At 39.2% G+C, this 23,640-nt stretch overlaps 1 protein-coding gene across 2 annotated transcripts in view; it reads left to right on the top strand.

The window, feature by feature from the left end:
• Ptp69D (Protein tyrosine phosphatase 69D) overlaps positions 1 to 23,640 on the top strand; it is a 105,079-nt gene that overhangs the window by 40,918 nt on the left and 40,521 nt on the right. For both annotated transcript variants that reach the window (XM_053799673.2, XM_053799674.2), the window contains exons 8-18: positions 776 to 950; positions 7,237 to 7,457; positions 11,024 to 11,377; positions 13,388 to 13,566; positions 14,304 to 14,441; positions 15,122 to 15,381; positions 16,344 to 16,596; positions 17,465 to 17,609; positions 20,263 to 20,467; positions 21,688 to 21,876; positions 23,233 to 23,425. In XM_053799673.2, coding sequence (XP_053655648.1) covers positions 776 to 950; positions 7,237 to 7,457; positions 11,024 to 11,377; positions 13,388 to 13,566; positions 14,304 to 14,441; positions 15,122 to 15,381; positions 16,344 to 16,596; positions 17,465 to 17,609; positions 20,263 to 20,467; positions 21,688 to 21,876; positions 23,233 to 23,425 — 2,312 coding nt within the window. The remainder of the gene's footprint in view (positions 1 to 775; positions 951 to 7,236; positions 7,458 to 11,023; positions 11,378 to 13,387; positions 13,567 to 14,303; positions 14,442 to 15,121; positions 15,382 to 16,343; positions 16,597 to 17,464; positions 17,610 to 20,262; positions 20,468 to 21,687; positions 21,877 to 23,232; positions 23,426 to 23,640) is intronic.

Raw genomic sequence — 23,640 nt, 5'->3', positions numbered from 1 at the left:
ATACAGGAAAAACTGACTTTGAGATTGAGGTTTCTGTTATACCACTACCGGATGGAGGGGCAAAATTACACTTCTAGTTGGTCATCCACAAAAGTTTAGTGTTTCATATTAGATTTTTTTGCACACTGGTCATTTCCCACTGAGGTAGGGTGACTCAAAAAGTAGAATCACATTTGCCATCATTCATTCAATTGCTGTCTTGCCAGGAGTGTGCTGACATCACAGTCCAGATTACCTCTTGAACTGCAGTATCCCTCACTCATCTTCCAGAGTGCAGGCACTGTACTTCCCACCTCCCTTTCCTCCAGAGTGCAGGCACTGTACTTCTCACCCCCCTCTCCTCTAGACTGCAGGCACTGTACTTCCTACCTCCCACTCCTCCAGAGTGCAGGCACTGCCCTTCCCACCTTCAGGATCGCCCTATAATGTGATCCTTTACTATGTTTCGCCCATACAGTGGACTTTATCAAGTCACAGACAGATTTTTGGAATGTAAATTAAACTTTTCAAAACTTTTGTTCAGCATAGAATGAAGTATTACATATAAGATACTATGACCCCATATCCCCATTGTTCTTTCCATGTTTTTAGTGAAGTTGATTGGCGATTTTTAACCAATGAAGCATTGAACAAGCTCCTTAAATGTTCCTTGTACTGCATTGATCATTTCAAACTCAAAGAAAAAGAACACATTGCCCATCACTCGTTTAATGGCTGTGATGTCAAAAGTGCATGTCATAAGGTTAAGGTTTATAATGTATTTTTCATCTTGTAGACGGCCACCGGTGACAGCGAGTTTGATGAACCTTCATTGCTTGCTGAGGAGCAACAGAACATCATACTGGAGGACGTGGGTTCTCCTGGTGAGGAAGTTCGGGTAAAACTGGAGGTCATTAATGAAATCGGAGCTAGCGAGAGCAGCCCAGAAACGGTTACTCTTCTCAGTGAAGGTAAGTTATCACCTTGTACAGATATCTTGAGCAGTGTTGGTAGTACAGCAGGTGCTCATCGACTTACAATGGGGTTACATTCCAGTGAATCCATCATAAGTTGAAATATCGAAGGTCTGATGTGAATACAGCCTCTCCTCACGTAGCAACGTATTTGTTTACCAATGACTCGGACTTAGGACGGGCTCTGACCAGTATGCATACCTAAATAATGTGTATTAGAGCTGATTTCCTCTTTTCTGTTTATTACAATATACAGTACACTACTGTATAAACATTTAAAAATATTCTAAAAATGTTAGAAATAGAGAAAAGGTGACATTAAAACAGTATCAAAGATGGTTGACACAAAACCACTACCATTACAGTATGATCCTCACTTAGCGAGGAATTCGTTTACCAACGAGGTCTTAGGAACGGAACTCCATCGTTAAAAATAAATAAATAATTACTACTTACACTTTGGTCACACTTCAAGGTTTTTCTCCTTTTTCTAAATAGCTCTTGTTCTTTTTTATTTCTTCTATTGTCCATGGGGAAGTATCAAAGGGTTGCTTAAATGTGCGTGGATGTAGTGCGGATGACAAGAAACAGATGATTGCTGGTTGACTGGACTGAGAGAGTTAGAGCAAAATCAGTTATGGAAGGAGAAAAGAGAATATGAATGTGTAAATTCAAGAATTATGTGGATTAAAGTCCAATAAGCGTGTATGCTACCTTTTATTACAGTATGATCCTCACAAGGAGAATAGAAGCATTAGCAGCAGAAGTTTGTGGTTACAGGAAAGTGGGTGAATGGAATTCAAATGAGAGAGTGGGTGAGATGTTATCAACAAATTTTGTTTACAGTTAAAAATAGGAGAGGAGAGTTATTAAATGGAGAGTTAGAGGTATTGGGAAGATGGAAGGAATATTTTGAGGAATTGTTAAATGTTGATGAAGATAGGGAAGCAACATCTTGTAGAGTTGTCTTAGGAACGGAAGAGAGGAGAGGCTGTGTATGATAAATAAATAAGTGAATAAATAACTACTGTCACTGAATAAGTAAATAAATAAATAATTACTATAACTAAATACCAGTATTGAAAAGTAAATAAATGAATACAAGTCTATCCTATCAGTAAATATACAGTACTGTGTGGTACCCAAAAAACGAAGGGAGAGAGTATGGAGGAGGTGAATGTATTCAGATGTGCATCACTGTTGTCCATCACACAGTCTGTATCGTAGCAGGCATGCGTGAGCGTGTTTGAAATCAAAATATTGTAAGTCGAACCATTGTAATGTGAGGAGCACCTGTACAGTAAACACTAGTCACTGAAAAGGGCATCAGTCAGTGGTCAAAATATGCAACCTCTCTTTACTTTTTGTTGTATTTATGGCCCAACACAGACTTATTCACTGTAAATGAAGCATGTATAATAAAATCAATGTCTCAAAATGGGTTTCTCCATCTCATTATTATGATGTAGTGTAAGACATCCACAGAAAGTGTAAGACATGCAGATAACCCAAACATAGGAGAAAGAAACTTACGACTACATTTCAGTCTGACTTGGACCATTAATTAGCCACATGTATGACTAGTTAATGATCCGAGTTGGACCAAAATGTCGCCATAAGTTTCTTTCTCATATGTGCTGGTTATTTCTGTATTGTGGAAAAAGGCACTTATGAAGTTCAGAACATTTATTAGAGGAAATATTCTGCCACTAGTGAGTTGTTCTGTCCTAGGGCTAAAGAAGCTACTCATGGCAAAGCATTTCCTTTAATAAATGTCCTAAACTGTGTATTTTCCACATGTTGGTATCGCGTGACCATTTCTTATTTGTGTATTGCTCCAGTAACAGTATTGTGCCTTTTCATTCTTCAGTATAAGAGATAATTTGCTTTAACCCTTAAACTGTCCAAACAGATCTATGTTCACATGCGTAGTGCTCAAAAAGTAGATCTACGTTTTTTACGTATTTTCAAATATAACAAAAAATACTTAGATCAAAGTTTTTTTCACACATTTTCAAATGTAAAGAAACAAAAAGAAGATCTATGTTTTTTTACGTACTTTCAAATGTTGAAAAAACGTAGATCTACGTTTGGACAGTTTAAGGGTTAATACTTAAAATGGGTCCCTAGTAATTCCTACCGAGGAACAGATCTACTATGAAAGTATCGAAGCTAAACTTCAGGGCCCCTAATCCCTGAGGGACCCCAGAATTGACTTTAATCCACATTGGTTAAAAATTTTGGGTCTGCTGTATGAGAAGGGGCTGCAAAGAGGCCTCCATAACATTTCAAGCTTCAGGGCTCCCATAACAGTTCAAGCTTCAGGGCTCCCATAACAGGTCAAGCTTCAGGGGGCCCTATAACAGTTCAAGCTTCAGGACCACAAAAATGTAGGTCCACCACTGTTCCAACTCTGAGATTCCTTGTGTTATTCTTAATTACCCGTCCAAGAATTGCTTTTTCGAATTCATGACTGACATATAGACCTAGGGTGTATCCCTCTCCTTCTCTTCCCACATCAAAAATATATGATTACAGTGGAACCGCGGTTAACGATATTTTTTTCATTCCAGAAGTATGTTCAGGTGCCAGTACTGACCGAATTTGTTCCCATAAGGAATATTGTGAAGTAGATTAGTCCATTTCAGACCCCCAAACATACACGTACAAACGCACTTACATAAATACACTTACATAATTGGTCGCGTTGGGAGGTGATCGTTAAGCGGGGGTCCACTGTATATGAACAAAAACGGCCGAACTTAACGCTTTTATGTATTCAACTTTTTTTGAGAAACTTGCTTAGTTACTGCAAAGAATTTGTGTATAAATGCATAAAAGTGCCCATGTATTTATCCTGTTATTTTTTCAGTTTTTTTTTCCATATTTTTAGTCATGTTTTATAGTTATTGTCATATGGGTGTATGTAATAGTACTACTAGTCAGTAACCTAAAACAGTAAGAATTTATATTTACTAAAATAGTCAAGAAATGTTAGCTTTAGAATTTGGGATATTTGGTTGTGGGTGACCGACTATCGGCTGTGATAACACTGGTTATCTTTTTTACTCAACCGTTCATTGGGGACGAGATGATGGTGAGGGCTCTTGATACGAGGAATTGGAACTACCCTCTTCTTCCTCAAGTCAAACCTAATTATCTCTATTCACCTGGCATTGTATCGTCTTTATAAGTTGAGCACTCGTCTCGTGAATATAAAATAATAATAATAATAATAGATGGCAACTATAATGCCGGGAGCAAGGTGTTAGTAACCCCTTCTCCTGTATAAATTACTAAATAAGAAAAGAAAACCTTTGGCTTTTCATTTTTAGGTCACCCTGTTTCAGTGGGAGATGGCCGGTACATTGAAAAAAATAAATAATAGACTTTATGGGCTTTTGTTTATTTATATATACTGGTAATAGAAAGATATACAAATGTGGTTTTACATTACAGTACTGTGTACCCCATGTTAAAACACTTAATTCTGTAAACTTAAAACCATGATCATGACAGTGGTAGCTTCAGGAACTTCTTTCAACAAATTGGCTGTATCCCACTGAAGCAGGGTGACCCAAAAAGAAAAAAACAAAGTTTATCTCTCTAACTTTAGTAATGTGTACAGGAGAAGGGGTTACTAGCCTCTTGCTCCCGGCATTTTAGTCGCCTCTTATAATATACATATTATTATTATCACACTGGCCGATTCCCACCAAGGCAGGGTGGCCCGAAAAAGAAAAACTTTCACCATCATTCACTCCATCACTGTCTTGCCAGAAGGGTGCTTTACACTACAGGTTTTAAACTGCAACATTAACACCCCTCCTTCAGAGTGCAGGCACTGTACTTCCCATCTCCAGGACTCAAGTCCGGCCTGCCGGTTTCCCTGAATCCCTTCATAAATGTTACTTTGCTCACACTCCAACAGCACGTCAAGTATTAAAAACCATTTGTCTCCATTCACTCCTATCAAACACGCTCACGCATGCCTGCTGGAAGTCCAAGCCCCTCGCACACAAAACCTCCTTTACCCCCTCCCTCCAACCCTTCCTAGGCCGACCCCTACCCCGCCTTCCTTCCACTACAGACTGATACACTCTTGAAGTAATTCTGTTTCGCTCCATTCTCTCTACATGTCCGAACCACCTCAACAACCCTTCCTCAGCCCTCTGGACAACAGTTTTGGTAATCCCGCACCTCCTCCTAACTTCCAAACTACGAATTCTCTGCATTATATTCACACCACACATTGCCCTCAGACATGACATCTCCACTGCCTCTAGCCTCTAGCTTAAGGAAAAAGAATTCTGTTCCACTTCCCCATGGAGAAGCTTCAGTAACTCTGTGAACTAATTTATAATGGTTGATGTATAATTAAGTCATTATTTTCAGTTTGAAACCCTATTATCTGAGAGAAATATATTGCCACGTCCTTTGAAAATAGGTGAGATGTTTTTACATTGGTTATAACTTAATCTCAAATTAATATTTTATACTGAGGTGTGCATAAATGCTACTTTGGATTCACTTTGCCGCTGTCTTGGATAGTGACGGCATCTTATGATGAAGGTAAGGTGCGACGTGGTTTGTAGTTGTGGAATAAGGTATGGTAGCAAGCCTGTAACCTGGTGCAGGCACTTGGGCACTACTTCCTCTTGTCACCCACTGTCTTGTGTCTGGCACACTTGTGAGTTGTTTTGAAATTTATCACTCTCACGCTTGCATGTTTATTTCATACAAAAGCATTGTTTTATTCTGGAGATATGACTTACAAAATCGTAGTAACACAATCCACAGAACCAATGAGGTTTGAACCCCTGGTGAGTGGGTACTAAAACTCCAGTGGCTTACGCACTAGGCTGGAGTTTTAAGACTCTCTTGCCTGGTTTCAAACCTTGCCCGTTCTCTGTTTTTTGTTTTTTTCTGGAGATGTGTAGGAAATTTTCCAATCTCCAGTAACAAGAATATTACATCTCTGTGGCCATTTAAGATGGGTACTCTGATGTTGATGCAGAGCTCCTGGTCCAGAGAATTCTAGCTAGTGCTGCTCTTTCTCAGATTAAACCTGATCACTTCTGCAGGCACTGTATGACCTCTTGTCAGTTTAGCACTTTCCCATATTGTAACAATAATGCATCTCAAGGAACTTGATTCCTCATTCTTCACTCTCTACATCATCATACATCATAAATAAGTGTTAAGGCAACATTCTATGACCATACTTAGTCTTAACTAGTGCCAGGCTTGGATGTTTTCAGGAGTCTAAGATGTAAACTCTTGTACACCTATAGCACTTTTCTTGATTGATCAAGTGCAATGCCTCGTTTGGTTTGTGTCTTGATTGCCAAAATGGGATGAAGGTTAAAAGGTGGGAACAAGAACAAGAGTACACAGATAATCCGCACATAAGAGAAAGAAACTTACGATGTTTTGGTACAACTTGGACCATTAACTGGTCACACACACTGTGTGTAGCTAATGGTCCAATTCGGACCAAAATGTCGTCATAAGTTTTTTCTTCTATGTGCGGGTTATTTGTATATTGTTCCAGTATTGTGCCTCTTTGTTCATTAAGAACAATAACTTGAGCTCAGATATAAATATACTTTGATTAATTGCAGTTTGGAGTGTTAAAAAAGCAAATGGTGGGTGGGGGTTCTGTATATAAAATATTTTAGAGACAATGTTTACAGAAGTGGCAGTGCCTAAAACTAGCTCTCAAAAATTAGTCAGAGAAAATTGTTGATATATGTCCAGAACTTAAGATCAGCTAGGCTCTTACAGTGGCATATGGTGGTTACTGTGAGAGGGTGTGCACTGTCCTATCGTGCTGAACTTACTACTCTGTCACAAGTATAACTCGGAACAACTGCCACAATATTTCAAAACAGGGGACAGAAAAATTAGTTTCCCATTGTGATCCATGATTATATTTTTGAGTGAATTTAATATTTATGATGAACTTGCCATCTTTGGTGGGTGTGCAGCGTTCACCCACCACACCCAGAACATACGCCACTGCTGTGATGGCTATATGGGCCGGTGGACCTAATAATAACAGTCTGGTTAAACAGGTCATCAGCAGAGAAGTTGGTCACATGTTAGGGCAGAAAAATCCTCAAAACTTGCCACAGTGCCTGGTTGAGTGGATTATCAGGAAGAACCTTGCCTCAGGCTAGGCTGTGAGGCAAGAATAACCCTGAAAACCAGTCAAGGTTATGTCACAGGTATGGGGTTGTTGCCTGATCACATGTTGCATTTTGTCATTTACAAATTCCAGAGCCAAGATTTATTCCCGAGGCATCTCCAAAGGGCAGCGGCCTTGACTCCTTCACCGTAGGCTGGAGCCAGCCGGGTGAAAATGCCAAGGAGTTTGTTGGCCGTTATCATCTCTCCCTCTCTGACCCAACGACGGGCGATGTTCAAGAATTGTTTGTTCCTTCTCCAGCTGTGGATCACATGTTCACTCATCTCAAGCCAGCTACTGAGTACAAATTTAAGGTCAGTAATTAATAGAGTGAGTCCTCGTCTTACAAACACATTGAGAATCTTCTGCATTGTGTATAATATCATTATTATATCATTATGATACACAATACAGAATGTCTCTAACGTGTTCGTAAGTTGAGGACTTACTGTTTCCTTTTTATTTTTTGATCTTACATATAAACTTTCCCAGACACAGATTAATAAAAGGAGAGAAACCATATAGAATGAAAAGTAAAATAAGTTAAATAGAGATTGTTATATTGTATCCTCAGCCAGAGAAGATGTATTCCTAAATAATCGTTTTCAAAACAGTGTTTCGTACTTCAAAACAATGCACAAATAACCCGCACACAGGAGAGAGAAACTTATGATAACGTTTTGGTTCGAATTGGACCATTCTGAGATACCATCACAAGTTTTATTCTCCTATGTGCAGGTTATTTGTGTATTGTTCCAGTCACGGTATTGTGCCTTTTTCTTCTTCAGAACGATGTGCTCTATACTGTTAACCCTTTCAGGGTCGAGAGGCCCTCTCCTAAACTCATTCTCAGGTTCGAAAATTTTTCGGAAAAAAAAAAAAATTATTTTTTCTTTTGAAATGATAGAAAATATTTTCCTGATCATAATGACACCAGAAGTATGAAATTTGATGGAAAACTTAAAGAATTATGCTCTCGCGAAGTTAGCAGTCTCGACGATGTTTACGCATTGGCGATTTCGCCCACTTTGAGCCCTATTTTTGGCCAATTTCAGCATACTAGTCGACAAAAATCATATCTGTTTTGCTAGAACTCCATTTTTTCTAGCGAATAAGTACAAGAAACCACCCATTTACCGATTTTAAGTATCCAATAATGTGGTCAGAAATTGGCAATTTCACACAAATTTTAGAAGATGCCGATTTCCAAATAGTGTCCAGAATTAGCAAGACAGACATTCCTGGCACTAAAAGAACATTTTCTCTGTTCATTAGTCATGTTGCCAGGCTCCTCTTACATCTCTTTTGCTTTCCACTTTGAATTTTTATTCTCACAAAAAATAGAAGATTTACTGTTATGCAGACTACTGCATTAGTGTAGAAATGGTGTAGAAATTGTATAAATAATATCAGCACACTTGTGAAAGAATATTAGACTCACCAGTTGACGTGTATTGGATGCTTGGCATGATTTGTTTACTTTTGAACTTTGGTAAAAATCAAACATTTCTGCTACTTTGAGCTCAATTTCAAGGTACTTTTCATTATGAAGCCAATCAAAATCATCTCGATTTCTGTAATATGTCTTCCATTCTATAAAATGAGACCAGGAAAACTAGAATACAACCATAAATACCATACGAAAATACACTGCAAAGTCGCTTTTTTTTTTTCTCATGCACTGTGTGCTGCAGGATTTTTTTTATACTGTGCACACTGACCACATAGACCCATTCTTTCATATGTAAGCCTACCAGCTTTCTCTCACTAGATTTGAAGGCGCTAGAATTTAGGCATTGTAGTACGTCAATAACCCTGGTGCGTAAGCCATACTAGTACATCGGAAACCCTGAAAGGGTTAATAGTATAAATCTTGGTAATAAATACTGACACATTGGTGTAGAAAGACAGGTAAGCCAACAGTAGGATATATTTATTAGAAAACATTTCTGTCCTAGACCTTTATCACTTTTAACACACAGATTAAAATGACAGTATTCTGCCAATACAGTGCAACCCCCATATCCACGGATTCAGTTTCCGCTGTTTCGGTTATCCGTGGTGTACCACGGCCTGAAAGTATTAAACGGAAAATTCAAGATATGAACAAATCATAAGTTTCCAATTGAGCGTCATTCTGAATACCATCGCGAAACCTTTCCGCCTTGTCGTGCTTAGTACATGACTCATCTCTTTGTCCTCTAGGGGTGTATAGCCTGTGTGATGCAGACTGGTATTAACCCGTAAACGGTCCAAACATATATATACGTTTTTTCAACATTTGAAAGAATGTAAAAAAAGTAGATCTTCTTTTTTCTTTTTTACATTTGAAAATGTGTAAAAAACTTTAATTTACTTTTTTTTTTTATATTTGAAAATATGTAAAAAAAACGTAGATCTACTTTTGGAGCATTACACATGTGAACGTAGATCTGCTTGGACCGTTTTCAAGTTAAGAAAATAGAAAAATACTTCAATCTGTGTTAAGAACATAAGAACGAAGGAACACTGCAGAAGGCCTACTGGCCCATGCGAGGCAGGTCCAAGTCTCCTACCGGCTTAGGCCAATGCACCCAACCTAGTCAGGTGTTATAAGTGATTAAGGTCACAGGACCACAACATTTCTAATAAAAGATGAGTACCTGGGTGTTAGTCGACTGGTGTGGGTCGCATCCTGGGACACTGACCTAAGGAGGCCTGGTCACAGACCGGGCCGCGGGGGCGTTGACCCCCGGAACTCTCTCCAGATAAACTCCAGATCTCCAGATAAGGTCACAGGACCACAACATTTCTAATAAATATGTCCTAGTGTTTGCTCATGTGTCTTTTTTAAACTTAGATTTTTAATATCAAACAATTGCTGAGCTATTCCTGAAATAACAAGAGACAAGTATACAGTGTGGAAATTAGGAGAAGGTGTGGAGTTAATAAAAGTATTAGTTAGAGGGCTGAGGAGGGGTTGTTGAGGTGGTTTGGTCATTTAGAGAGAATGGATCAAAGTAGAATGACATGGAGAGCGTATAAATCTGTAGGGGAAGGAAGGTGGGGTAGGGGTCATCCTCAAAAAGGTTGGAGGGAGGAGGTAAAGGAGGTTTTGTGGGCGAGGAGCTTGGACTTCCAGCAAGCATGCGTGTGCGTGTTAGATAGGAGTGAATGGAGACGAATGGTTTTTGGGATCTGACGAGCTGTTGGAGTGTGAGCAGGGTAATATTTGGTGAAGGGATTCAGGGAAACTGGTTATTTTTATATAACCGAACTTGAGTCCTGGAAGTGGGAAGTACAATGCCTTCACTTTAAAGGAGGGGTTTAGGATGTTGGCAATTTGGAGGGATATGTTGTGTATCTTTGTATGTGTATGCTTCTAAACTGTTGTATTCTGAGCACCTCTGCAAAAACAATGATTATGTGTGAGTGAGGTGAAAGTGTTGAATAATGATGAAAGTATTTTCTTTTTGGGGATTTTCTTCCTTTTTGGGTCACCCTGCCTCGGCGGGAAACGGCCGACTTGTTAAAAAAAAAAAAGTATACAGTAGAACTCCCGTATCCCCGGATTCAGTTTCTGCGGTTTCGGTTATCCACAGTTTACCCTGACCCGAAAGTAACCCTTAATTTTGCTTAATAATGCAAAAGTAGTGATACTGGCAGTTCTTCAAAGGTGTGAAGTGCTTCCCATCAGTGAAAAAGTGATAATTCTCTACTTATTGTGTGTAATTTATAAATTAAGCTTTATCATAGATATGTACATAAATGAAGAATGACTTATATATAGGGTTCGCTACTCTTCATAGTTTCAGGTATCCACGGGAAGTCTTGGAATGCATCACCCGTGGATACGGGGAGACTACTGTATATTTTGCAACTAATATTTCTTAATCCACAGGTTGCAGCTTGCCTCGATGTTTTCCCCGACAGAGAGCGGGACTGTGGCGAATACTCTCCTTCCGTAGTTGGGAAGACCCTGAATGGAGTTCCTGGAGTCATTTCTGACTTGTTAGTTGAATGCAAACAGAACCCCCACACAGCTGCCAACACTGTCCACATCCACTGGAAGCCTCCAATCAACCCTAATGGCATAGTTGACCATTACAAAATCGAGCTGAAGGAAACTGCATCTTTCATAAATGAGGAGGGACAGAGGCAGTACTACAATAATGAACAGAAGCATAATGTTGCCGGTTCTCTCAGAAACTATACATTTTATCATGCATTACCCAACACAAATTATACAGTGAAGGTGTGTATTTTCACTCTGTATATCTCTCCTTCAAGAGGTTTTCCCTTGATGCTGGTGAAGGTTCTTGATCTAAATTTTAACTTTCCTTGTATCTTAATGCTGGTGGAAGATTCTTGATCAAAATTCGATTTACTTTAACCTTCCTTGGATCAAACCTGATTAACTCTTCTTTCCCATGTGCCGTATTACCCCTTCAGGTTTAGCACCTCATGTTATAATAAAAATTTAGCTGTCATTATATTAATTATGAAACTGATGTAAAATTGTCAGTTTTTTAGACTGGCTGTTTCATATCAATACAGTGTGGTTCATAAGGAAGCACATTCACCATCACTCAGTAGTGCTTTATGCAGTTTAAGTGGCTTTTCGAGTGTGACCAAAGTATAAACCTATGAAGGAATTTAGAGAAACTGGTATAATTAAAATTCAGCACTCCATAACCTATGTCTAGTTTTAAGTAGCCTGTAATCATTAGTATTAGTCTACCTGGAATGCTCAGTCATGTTAGTGGCTTTCTTTGTTTTTTTTTTTTTTTCAACAAGTCGGCCGTCTCAGGGTGACCCAAAAAGAAAGAAAAAATCCCCAAAAAGAAAATACTTTCATTATCATTCAACACTTTCACCTCACTCAATATTGTATTATATGTAGAACAACCACTGTGGAAAGAATAGTGAAATTCTAAGCGCTTTCGTGATTTCTCACATTATCAGTTCCTTGATAATGTGAGAAATCATGAAAACACTTGGAATTTCATTATTCTTTTCAGTTGTTGTTCTGCATATTGTTATATCACCTGTTTACTGTGATCTTATTGCATTTTATTAACTGGAAACATTGTATACATTGTAAACATTGTAAACATTGTATGGGTTTGGGATATTGGCAGTTTGGAGGGATATGTTGTGTATCTTCATACGTATATGCTTCTAAACTGTTGTATTCTGAGCACCTCTGCAAAAGCAGTGATAATGTGTGAGTGAGGTGAAAGTGTTGAATGATGATGAAAGTATTTTCTTTTTGGGGATTTTCTTTCTTTTTTGGGTCACCCTGCCTCGGTGGGAGATGGCCGACTTGTTGAAAAAAAAAAAAAATTGTATACTGTGTAAAGAAGTAGAAATTTTGATTTTGGTTTCCGACTTATGAAAAGGAGAACCATAGTGACCACAATCTTAGGAATGGATGGTCATCATGTGACTCACAAAATTGCAATAACACTATTGCAAACAAACCACTGTATAGGTGGGGTTAGAACCCATGGCAAATGCATAAACCACTGGCCCAGTGGCTTACGCACTGGCCTGGAGTCTTACGATTCATTTGCCATGGGTTCTAACCCCACCTGTACCGTGCTTTGGTCATCTTGTGGTTCAGAGGGTCATTTGAATGGTGATGTCTGAACACCACTGGTCAGACAGCTATTGACTAAGTGATGATGAATGTGTTTCTCTGTGGACCATCCTGCCTTGCTGGGGAATGGCCTGGGTGTTAAGAACCTGCTTGTGGGAGTGAACTCTGTGTTACTAAATACATTGCAAGAGGCACAGTGTGTTGCACTGTGTTGCAGAGTATGTTGCACACTGTTGTATATGTCATTAAAATATTCAGTATTTAAATAATTTAAAATTGACACATTTTTAGTTTAAGAAGGGTAACCCCTCAAGGAAGGTTCCTTGATGCCAGTGAGGAGTTCTTGATAAAGGAATCGGGTCAAAGGTTTAATTCCTTGAAGTGAACCTGAATACCTTCTTCCATGATGCTGTGCCCCTGAGGATTTAGTGCTCCCCATGAATGGAATAATATCATAGAAGGGAAATAATTTTCATTTTTATCTTAAGAACAGTAAAAAATTAATTTATGGATAAATGATAAAATTTTCAATAATAAATGGTTTATTTACATTTTCTGGGTTTAGAAGGTTTTTTTTTTTTTTTATATTTTTGCAATCTGATGATTTAACTTTACGGATTAATAAAATTTTGAATAATTATAGATTGATTTACAATTTGTTAGGTTTACGCGGGGATTAAGAGGCAGTACAGCTCGCCCATGAACGCCGTGTGTCGCATGCCCGTCTGGGTTCCATTTTCGGAGCGCGTAACCTGGTGGAAATACTACCATGAAGGCCAAGTCGTACTCAAACTTCCTGTTCCACGAGTATCCGAACGAAACGGAACAATATGTTGCCACAGGTTTGTCATCACTGCTAAACACAACACAAATAACCTGTACATAGGGGAGAGAGAGAGAGAGAAAGGTTATGATGACATTTCAGTCCGACTTGGACCATTTACAGGTCGCAGTATAACTTGAAAATGGTCCAAGTTGGACCAAAATGTCATCACAAGTTTCTTTCTCTTATGTGCAGTTTTTTGTGTGTTGTTCCAGTCATGGTATTGTGCCTTTGTTATTTGTCACTGCTAAATGTCTGCATTTTGAATTGTTTTTAAGAAGAGACTTCTGAACTAAAGTAATGGATAAACTATTTTAAAAACCAGGAAGATTCTCTGTGCTACATGTTCTGTATTTTCAGCATATAAGATGCATCTTTTTTTCAAAATCTGGCCCTCAGAATCACCCTACATCCTACACGGTGAAGGTCAGGTTTGGGGGTCTATAAATAATTCCATTTAACTGGCTTTAGAAAATTTCCCTCAATTTTAGTTTTGAAATGCATTTCATGCTAAATTTAGGGTGTGTCTTATATGCCACAAAACACAGTAATTTTCTGCCCATGCTAATTTTGCTATGGTGTATAGAAATATACCTAGTTGGATGAATCTTATTAAAGCCAGTTGGTCAAGTTGTTAACACACTGGCCTGTGAGTTTAAGGATTGACCATGGGTTCAAATCCTCACCCATTCTCTGATTTGTATGCATTAATACAACTTTGTGAATCCTTGTAACAATTGGTGAAATCTGTAATAGGATTGTGGTGGTTAAGCTAGAAGGGGATTCAATGCTGCAAACTCTACCAGAGCCGAGTAAGCTGCCAATCAGCACCTATGAGGAGGTTCATCGTTCCCCTTCCTCCACTGGTGCCTACGTGGCCGAGGCATTTTCCGGGTAAGTTCTTGGATTGCTCGGCGATTGTCTTATTTTACACAAAAAATGCATTAACCTAATAACTCTATATTTTTGTGACTACTTGCATAGTGATTAGTTTCTTAGAGATTTTCCAGTTAGTCTTAAAGCTCTGAGAAGACTGTTCTTAGACTGTACTGTTCAACTATGTTGATTAATGTTAGGTAGAAGGACAGATGTGCCATTTATGTGACATTTTATTCTGGCAATGTTTTGCTCTCCAAGAACTTTGTCAAGTGGTAACTGCTTGATAGAGCTCCTGGAGAGTGAAACGTTGCCACAATAATTATTTCTATTTAATTTTTTTTTTTTTTTTACATTTAGTAATATATACAGGAGAAGGGGTTACTAGCCCCTTGCTCCTGGCATTTTAATCGCCTTTTGTGGCACACATGACTTATGGAGGAGAATTCTGTTCCACTTTCCCATGGTTATCAGTAGTTAATCTAATTTTCAACTGCTGAATTAATCCATTGACTGTTATCAGTAGTTGAATACAAATTTGGTTAGAGAATTGAGGACAGATTCTTTGATACATGAAGTACAGTCTTATAAATTAGCTGGCAATGCATATTACAGATGGAATATCACAGATAAATATTCTTAGGCCTCGGAAAAGTTGTGTACAGTCTTATAAATTAACCTTTGACAATCTCTTACAGATGGAACATCAAGGATAAATACCTATTCTTAGGTGATGGGAAAGTTGTGGGTAACTGGTCTGGAGGATGTGCAGCTTGCTTGGGTGAAATAAACCCAGCAGGTGAAATGTCTGCACTCCGCAGCGGCAGTCCCGTGCATGCCATCGCTCCTGTCACACGAGGAAACAGGCGGACCTTGTTGTCCCTCCAAGTCGCACCTCCGGTGATTGACGGTCTGCTCTCCAGGGAGTCCAACTATACTGGCTTCATTGTCATGTCAGGTATGATGCTTGTTGTTTTGTGATGTCAAATATAATGCTTGTACTGTGTTGAGTATTGTGATGTCAAGTACAACAGATCTCATGTCATGTTCTGTGTAGTAATTTTAATTATTAAAATATTATTTTTGTGTTGCTTGTTATGATTTTGTTATTGAAACATTATTTTGGTATTTGATATTGAATTTTAATTCTTGAATAATATTTTTGTGCATTTTTAGCCTCTCTACGAACCCTATTTTTTACCCCTTGATCCAAAACTTGCTCTCAGGGTCAAAGAATTACTCCCCCATCCCCCCACCCCCCAAAAAATTTCTCCTGAAATGGTCAAATCTTTTTCCGAGGGTAATAAAACTTAGGGAATTACGCTCTCTCATAGTGGTCTTGAGGATATTTACACATAAGTGATTTCACCCATTTTGATCCTTATTTTCAGCCAATTCTAGTGTTCCAGTCAACCAAACTCATGGTTATTTTGTTAGTGTTCCTTCTATTCTATCGACTGAGTACAAGAAAAAGTCCATTTATGTATTTCGTCTACCCAATGAAGTGATCAGAAATTGGTAATTTAGCTAATTCACACAAAATAAAAAATTGCCATTTTCAGAATCGACTCCAGAATAAACAGTGTAGACAATCCTTGCAATAAAACATTTCATCTGTTCGTTAGTCACATCCCCAGGCTTACCCAGGCCTCCCTAGGCCTCCCCAGGCCTTTCCTATATTATGCTTGCTTTCTGCGTTGAATTTTTGTTCACACAAAAACTAAAAGGGGTAATGGATTAAGTCCTTTGTTTACAAACATGTTGAGAATCTTTATTGTTTATATCAACATTATATCCTTATTGTGTATAATATCATTATTATAACATATAATACAAAAGGTTCCAAATGTGTTTGTAAGTTGAGAACTTACTGTACTTTAATTCCTGTTATTACATGAATTTTCATCTTGTTACTTCCAGTACAACCAGAAGATGGCAAGCTGCTGACGGCGTACAGCGAGTATTTTCCCGTGGTGCAGCCTGTTGAAGATGTGGTCGATACAGGACCTCCAACTCGCATTAACGAGATGCAGATTATTTACGTCGCTACGGGACTCTTCATGTTCCTGCTCTTGCTTAGCATCGGACTTTGTACTCTGCTGTGCTTTTATCGTCGGAGGAATAAACATCTGGAAGAGGAGGAGGTGGCTGAGAGTCTTTCTGGGTCTCTTGGGTAAGTAGTATTATTACACTGTAATAATAATAATAATAATAATCATCATAATAATTCCCCATGGGGAAGCGGAAAAGAATTCTTCCTCCATAAGCCATGTGTGTCATAAGAGGCAACTAAAATGCTGGGAGCAAGGGGCTAGTAACCCCTTCTGTATACATTACTAAATTTAAAAAGAGAAACTTTTGTTTTTCTTTTTAGGTCACCCTGCCTCAATGGGATACAGAAGAATTAGGAAATTAGGAGGTGTGGAGTTACTAAAAATATTATCCATCATTTCAAAGAAATATTGGAAGTTTGCAAGAAGTTATGGAATCAATAACAAAAACAGATATAAACTTTATTTCTTTCTGCAGTATACAAAATGTAGATTATATGTCATAAAATATTGTTAAGCATAAAGGAAAGCCACTATCATGTGGAGTAATTAAGGCAGACTAATGAAGTTGAAGATTGAAAGAAGAGTTGCAGGTTGAAGTACTGGAGTTGCTAGTGGATTTGTTAAGTAAAGAAATGTGTGTGTGTGTTAGACTGGAGTGAATGTGTTGTTGTATCACTGTACCTTGGTAAGACATACTTCTGGCAAGACAGCTATTGAACGAGTGATGGTGAATGTGTTTCCTCCTTTAGGTTACCCTACTTTGGTATGTGGCTGACGTGACGTGACGTGGGAAGTACAGTGTCTACACTCTGAAGGAGGGGTGTTAATGTTGCAGTTTTATAGCTGTAGTGTAAAGCACCCCTCTGGCAAGACAGTGATGGAGTGAATGATGATGAAAGTTTTTCTTTTTTGGGCCACCCTACCTTGGTGGGAATCAGCCGATGTGTTAATAAATTAATATAAAATGACTATGTAACTCAATTTCAGGAGGATCTTCCGTTCGCTGCGACGATCACACACACTTATGTCACAGCCGGCAGTGGATGTGAAGCCAGTTCCACGAGACGAACTTGTTTCCCAATACATTGAGAAACTCAAAGACTCGGAACTTGGATTCCGACGGGAATACGAGGTAGGCTATATTTCAGACTGAACTTTTTGCTCGGCTTGTTACCATAGGTATTCTCTCTCTTTTCTATGAATCTTATTCTATAATTTGCAGAGAACAATTTTATTGAAACATTTTTGCCTATGGTACAGGTTTCTTCAGCCAGTAAACAGGGATCTTCAAGAAGCATATTTATTATAAGAGTACAGTGGACCCCCTGGTTTACGATATTATTTCATTCCAGTAGTATGTTCAGGTGCCAGTACTGAACGAATTTGTTCCCATAAGGAATATTGTGAATTAGATTAGTCCATTTCAGACCCCCAAACATACACGTACAAACGCACTTACATAAATACACTTACATAATTGGTCGCATTAGGAGGTGATCGTAAAGCGGGGGTCCACTGTACAGGTATTCCTCGACTTGCGATATTTCGACTTTATGATGGTGCAGCAGCAATTACTTTGGAGATGAAACTTGAGATAATTACCCAGTATGAAGGCAGCAAGTCCGTAACTTGTATTAATTTATTTACTGTATTTCGCGGCTTATTAGATGCATGTTTTATCCCCATAAAATGTCTCTAAAAACCACCCTCTGTCCTGTAAACTGAAGGTCTGGGATGGGAGCTATAAATTTGGGGTGTGGGGTGGGCTGTAGCTCTCCCAGTTACATCTGATAAGATAAGATAAGATTTCGTTTGGATTTTTAACCCCGGAGGGTTAGCCACCCAGGATAACCCAAGAAAGTCAGTGCGTCATCGAGGACTGTCTAACTTATTTCCATTGGGGTCCTTAATCTTGTCCCCCAGGATGCGACCCACACCAGTCGACTAACACCCAGGTACCTATTTGCTGCTAGGTGAACAGGACAACAGGTGTAAGGAAACGTGTCGAATGTTTCCACCCGCCGGGAATCGAACCCGGGCCCTCCATGTGTGAAGCGGGAGCTTTAGCCACCAGGCCACCGGGCCACCACACCACTGATGCTGAACCATTGGAACTAAAGCACTTCTTATAAGCCACAAAATATGGTACTTTTCAATACTTGTATTTAGCTAGTTACAGAAATTATTTATTTACTTATTCAGTGACAGTAGTTATTTACTTAATTATTTATTGTATCATTCATATTCGAAATACAGTATTTTTGATTTATGATGGGTTTGTCAGAAGTAACCCCATCGTAAGTTGAGCACCTGTATAGCCAGGTAAGTAGCCTGGTTAGCTCACGGCTTGGGTGTAAGATAGAAGCACTGAAGGAGGACTGAAGGTTCTATCAGTGACCTGCTTCTGGTGGGGAAGTTGGACTACAGGTTTGGCTAAACTGAAAGCCTTATTTCTGTTGGGTTGTTTTGTATACAGAACAGAGCACCTTTCAGGCATCTATGTGGCTAGTTTTATCTCTGTCCTTCATGTCTGACCAGGTGGTGTTCCAGTAAGTCAGTTGTGTGGTTTGACCCTACCTATAACAGGTGTCTGAAAAAATGGTCTGGTGATACCAACAAGATGTGGAAGAAGACACTTAGGTACAGTCCAGGACATATATTAGAGACAACATTTTGCCCTAAGTGACTTCCTCAGTCCTAATGAAGACTGACAAAGCCACTAGTGGTGAAACGAGCTGTTGGAGTGTGAGCAGGATAATATTTTGTGAAGGAATTCTGGAAAGCCAGTTAGCCAGATTTGAGTCCTGGAGGTGGGAATTACAATGCCTGAACTCTAAAGGAAGGGTTTGAGATATTTGCTGTTTAGAGGGACAGTTAAACTGTCTGGCACCTCAGGCAAGACAGTAATGGTGTGAACGATGGTCAAAGTATTTTCTTTTTCGGGTCACCCAGCCTTGGTGGAGACAACTAGCATGTTAAAAAAAAAAATGCATGTAAGTGTTTTTTTCATCATATCATCAGTGCCTGTTCACTACTTCTCTCTGCAATATTTGTCACCTCTGTATTTAATTGTAGAAGCCTGCAGAGCAGGCAGAATATTTTGACAATGAAGATACCCAAGTATTGCACTTGTGTCATTCATTGTACCCAAAATCCATTGCAAAAAATTATGAAATTGATTTTCCATAATCATAAGATAATGGATAAATACTCGATGCAGTGGACTGATCTATTACATGGGAATAACAAAAAGGCACAATACCGTGACTGGAACGATACACAAATAACCCGCACATAAAAGACAGAAGCGGGTTATTTGTGTATTACATGGGAAATTTGCCGGACACATGCGAGGCCATACTGGTGTAATGCAGTGTGAATAAAGGCAGTAATACATAGTGGCAACAGAAACTTTTGTGATGTAAACAGAGCTGAGAACCACCTGACACCTTCACCTCTGTTTTACCTCACACCTTCATCAACTTGGTCCATTGTATGGGAGACCATGTAATTCCCCTAATGGACAAATGCCCCATGCAGTGGACCGACTGTTGTATCAAACTTTTGTTCATCCAAATATTTTGCCTCCTGTATCTTAACTCCATTATGTAGGGTCCCTTACATTGATTGTTTATCTACGTTCGTTGTTTTTGTGTGTGCACTGTACAGGCATACCTCATTAATACGTAGCTTGCTTTAGAACGCTTTCTATAAACTGTATTTGTTCATTAAAAGCTTTGTGATGTGCTATTTTTAGCGTGTATTTTATTCCGGTATATTTTTAGGCCCTGCCCGAGAAGTTTTATGATCGAACCAGTCGTGCGTCAGACCTCATAGAGAATGCTCCCAAGAATCGTTACCCAGATATCAAGGCTTACGACCAAACACGGGTGAAGTTGACCCAGGTCAATGGGGCCATTGGTTCAGACTACATCAACGCCAACTACGTCTTGGGTTACAAGGAGCGCAAGAAGTTTATCTGTGCTCAGGGTAAGTTGGGTGTATATTGTTAGAACAGTTAGGTATCTTTATTCTGAAACTTTTCACTACATGGTAGATGTGTTCATTTGAGAACTCTTCTCCAGGCTGAGGGACTGACCACCTCAAAACTACATCTTAAAGGGTTATAGACTAATTACATCAGATTTACATCCCTACTGCTTCTGCTGTCTCTGTACTTGGCTGAAGAAGCCTACTGTGTAGGGGAAACCTCCGTCTTACTTGTCAACTTGTCGGTATTGTATACCATCATAATATTCATATATTGTTAGTTCATTCAATTTATTGCTAAAACAAATTTACAAGTTTTCAAGAGGAAACTCTTGCTTCCTGCTGCCTGATCAGCCAGGTTGTGATGTCCATGTGGGCCACTAGCACCAGCATTCTGCTTGATTAGGCAATCAGCAATGAAGACTGGCCTCAAGATGCAGGGTTGTTAAACGCTCAGTCACATGTGTAATGATAATAATAATATCTTCATGTGTAATAATGATGATAATATCATCTCCATGGGGTAGTGGAAAATAATTCTTCCTCTGTAAGCCATGTGTATCATAAGAGGAAACTAAAATGCCAGGAGCAAGGTGCTAGGGACCCCTTCCATATAAATTACTAATTGTAAAAAGAAAAACTATAGTTTTTCTTTTTCGGATCACCCTGCCTTGGTGGGAGACGACCAGTGTGTTGAAAAAATTCATTGGCTGTTTCCTAACCTGGGTAGGGAGATCTAAAAATGAAAAGACACTCTTCGTTTTTCAACAAACCGGCTGTATCCCTCTGAGGCGGGGTGACCCAAAATGAAAAAATGAAAGTTTTTCCTTTTAAATTTAGTAATATATACAGGAGAAGGGGTTACTAGCCCCTTGCTCCTGGCATTTTAGTTGCCTTTTACGACATGCATGGCTTGCTGAGGAAGAATTCTGTTCCACTTCCCCATGGTTATTTATTCAATATCTATCTTGCCAAAAATGTGCAGACATCGCCAATCAAATGACTCTCCAAACTACATCATTCTCACTCATCCTTCACACTGTAGGCACTGTATTTCTCGCATCATGAACTGACATCTCCACTCATCCTTCATACTGTAGGTACTGTACTTCCCACATCATGAACTGACATCTTCACTCATCCTTCACACTGTTGGCACTGTACTTCCCACATCATGAACTCATGTGCTTATTTAAATTCATATATTTCTCTCCCTTTAGGACCAATGGACACAACAGTGGATGACTTCTGGCGGATGATAGTTGAACAAGGATGCGGAGTGTGCGTCATGCTCACTAATTTAGAGGAAACAGGAAAAATCAAGTGCGTAAAGTACTGGCCTGAAGCAGGACAGCCTAAAACCTTTGGCAACATCACTGTTTATCTTGTCAAGGAAAAAGCATACTCAGGTTAGTTAGTTGTTCAGGTGAAATGGAGACTGGTTAAATAAATTTTTTTTTTTTAACAAGTCGGCCGTCTCCCACCGAGGCAGGGTGACCCAAAAAGAAAGAAAATCCCCAAAAAGAAAATACTTTCATCATCATTCAACACTTTCACCTCACTCATACATAATCACTGTTTTTGCAGAGGTGCTCAGAACACAACAGTTTAGAAGCATATACGTATAAAGATACACAACATATCCCTCCAAACTGCTAATATATACTAATAAGGTAGAAAGTTGAAAGTGAACATAGAAAAAAGTAAGGTGATGAGGGTATCAAATGATTTAGATAAAGAAAAACTGGATATTAAATTGGGGAGGAGGAGTATGGAAGAAGTGAATGTTTTCAGATACTTGGGAGTTGACGTGTCGGCAGATGGATTTATGAAGGATGAGGTTAATCATAGAATTGATGAGGGAAAAAAAGGTGAGTGGTGCATTGAGGTATATGTGGAGACAAAAAACATTATCTATGGAGGCAAAGAAGGGAATGTATGAAAGTATAGTAGTACCAACACTCTTATATGGGTGTGAAGCTTGGGTTGTGAATGCAGCAGCGAGGAGGCGGTTGGAGGCAGTGGAGATGTCCTGTCTAAGGGCAATGTGTGGTGTAAATATTATGCAGAAAATTTGGAGTGTGGAAATTAGGAGAAGGTGTGGAGTTAATAAAAGTATTAGTCAGAGGGCTGAAGAGGGGTTGTTGAGGTGGTTTGGTCATTTAGAGAGAATGGATCAAAGTAGAATGACATGGAGAGCATGTAAATCTGTAGGGGAAGGAAGGCGGGGCAAGGGTCATCCTTGAAAAGGTTGGAAGGAAGGGGTAAGGGAGGTTTTGTGGGCGAGGGGCTTGGACTTCCAGCAGGCGTGCATGAGTGTGTTCGATAGGAGTGAATGGAGACGAATGGTATTTGGGACCTGACGATCTGTGGAGTGTGAGCAGGGTAATATTTAGTGAAGGGATTCAGGGAAACTGGTTATTTTTATATAGCCGGACCTGAGTCCTGGAAATGGGAAGTACAATGTCTGCACTTTAAAGGAGGGGTTTGGGATATTAGCAGTTTGGAGGGATATGTTGTGTATCTTTATATGTATATGCTTCTAGACTGTTGTATTCTGAGCACCTCTGCAAAAACAGTGATAATGTGTGAGTGTGGTGAAAGTGTTGAATGATGATGAAAGTATTTTCTTTTTGGGGATTTTCTTTCTTTTTTGGGTCACCCTGCCTCGGTGGGAGACGGCTGACTTGTTGAAAAAAAAAAAATGTTTCAATACGGCTGGTTCATTGAAAAAAAAAATTCTATTTATATTTTGACACTTGCAGATTTCATGGTTCGTACATTGAGGGCAGAATGGGGTGAAGGTGAGGAGCAGCACACCCATGAAGTTCGTCAGTACCACTATCTGTTGTGGAAGGACTTCGTTGCTCCTGAGCATCCCACTGGTGTGCTGTCATTCTTGCGACGCATCCTTGAAGCATACTCACATGACCAGGGCCCACTCCTCATACACTGCAGGTTTGTCTCTCCTCACTTCAGCAGTATTTATTAGAACCTGGGCAGTGTAGGTAGGTTGGTAGACAGCAACCATGATGTAGGGGCCACTTTTAAACTGCAAGTTTGTCTCTGCTTACTTGAACAGTATTTATGAGAACCTGGGCAGTTAAGGTAGGTTGATAGACAAAAGCTATGATGCAAGTAGATACTACTATCTTCTCTCCTATTATTAATGT

This window comes from Cherax quadricarinatus, unplaced genomic scaffold (assembly GCF_038502225.1).
Source record: "Cherax quadricarinatus isolate ZL_2023a unplaced genomic scaffold, ASM3850222v1 Contig85, whole genome shotgun sequence".
In the NCBI taxonomy this organism is placed as follows: Eukaryota; Metazoa; Arthropoda; class Malacostraca; order Decapoda; family Parastacidae; genus Cherax; species Cherax quadricarinatus.
This window is presented reverse-complemented; position numbering and strand designations above follow the sequence as displayed.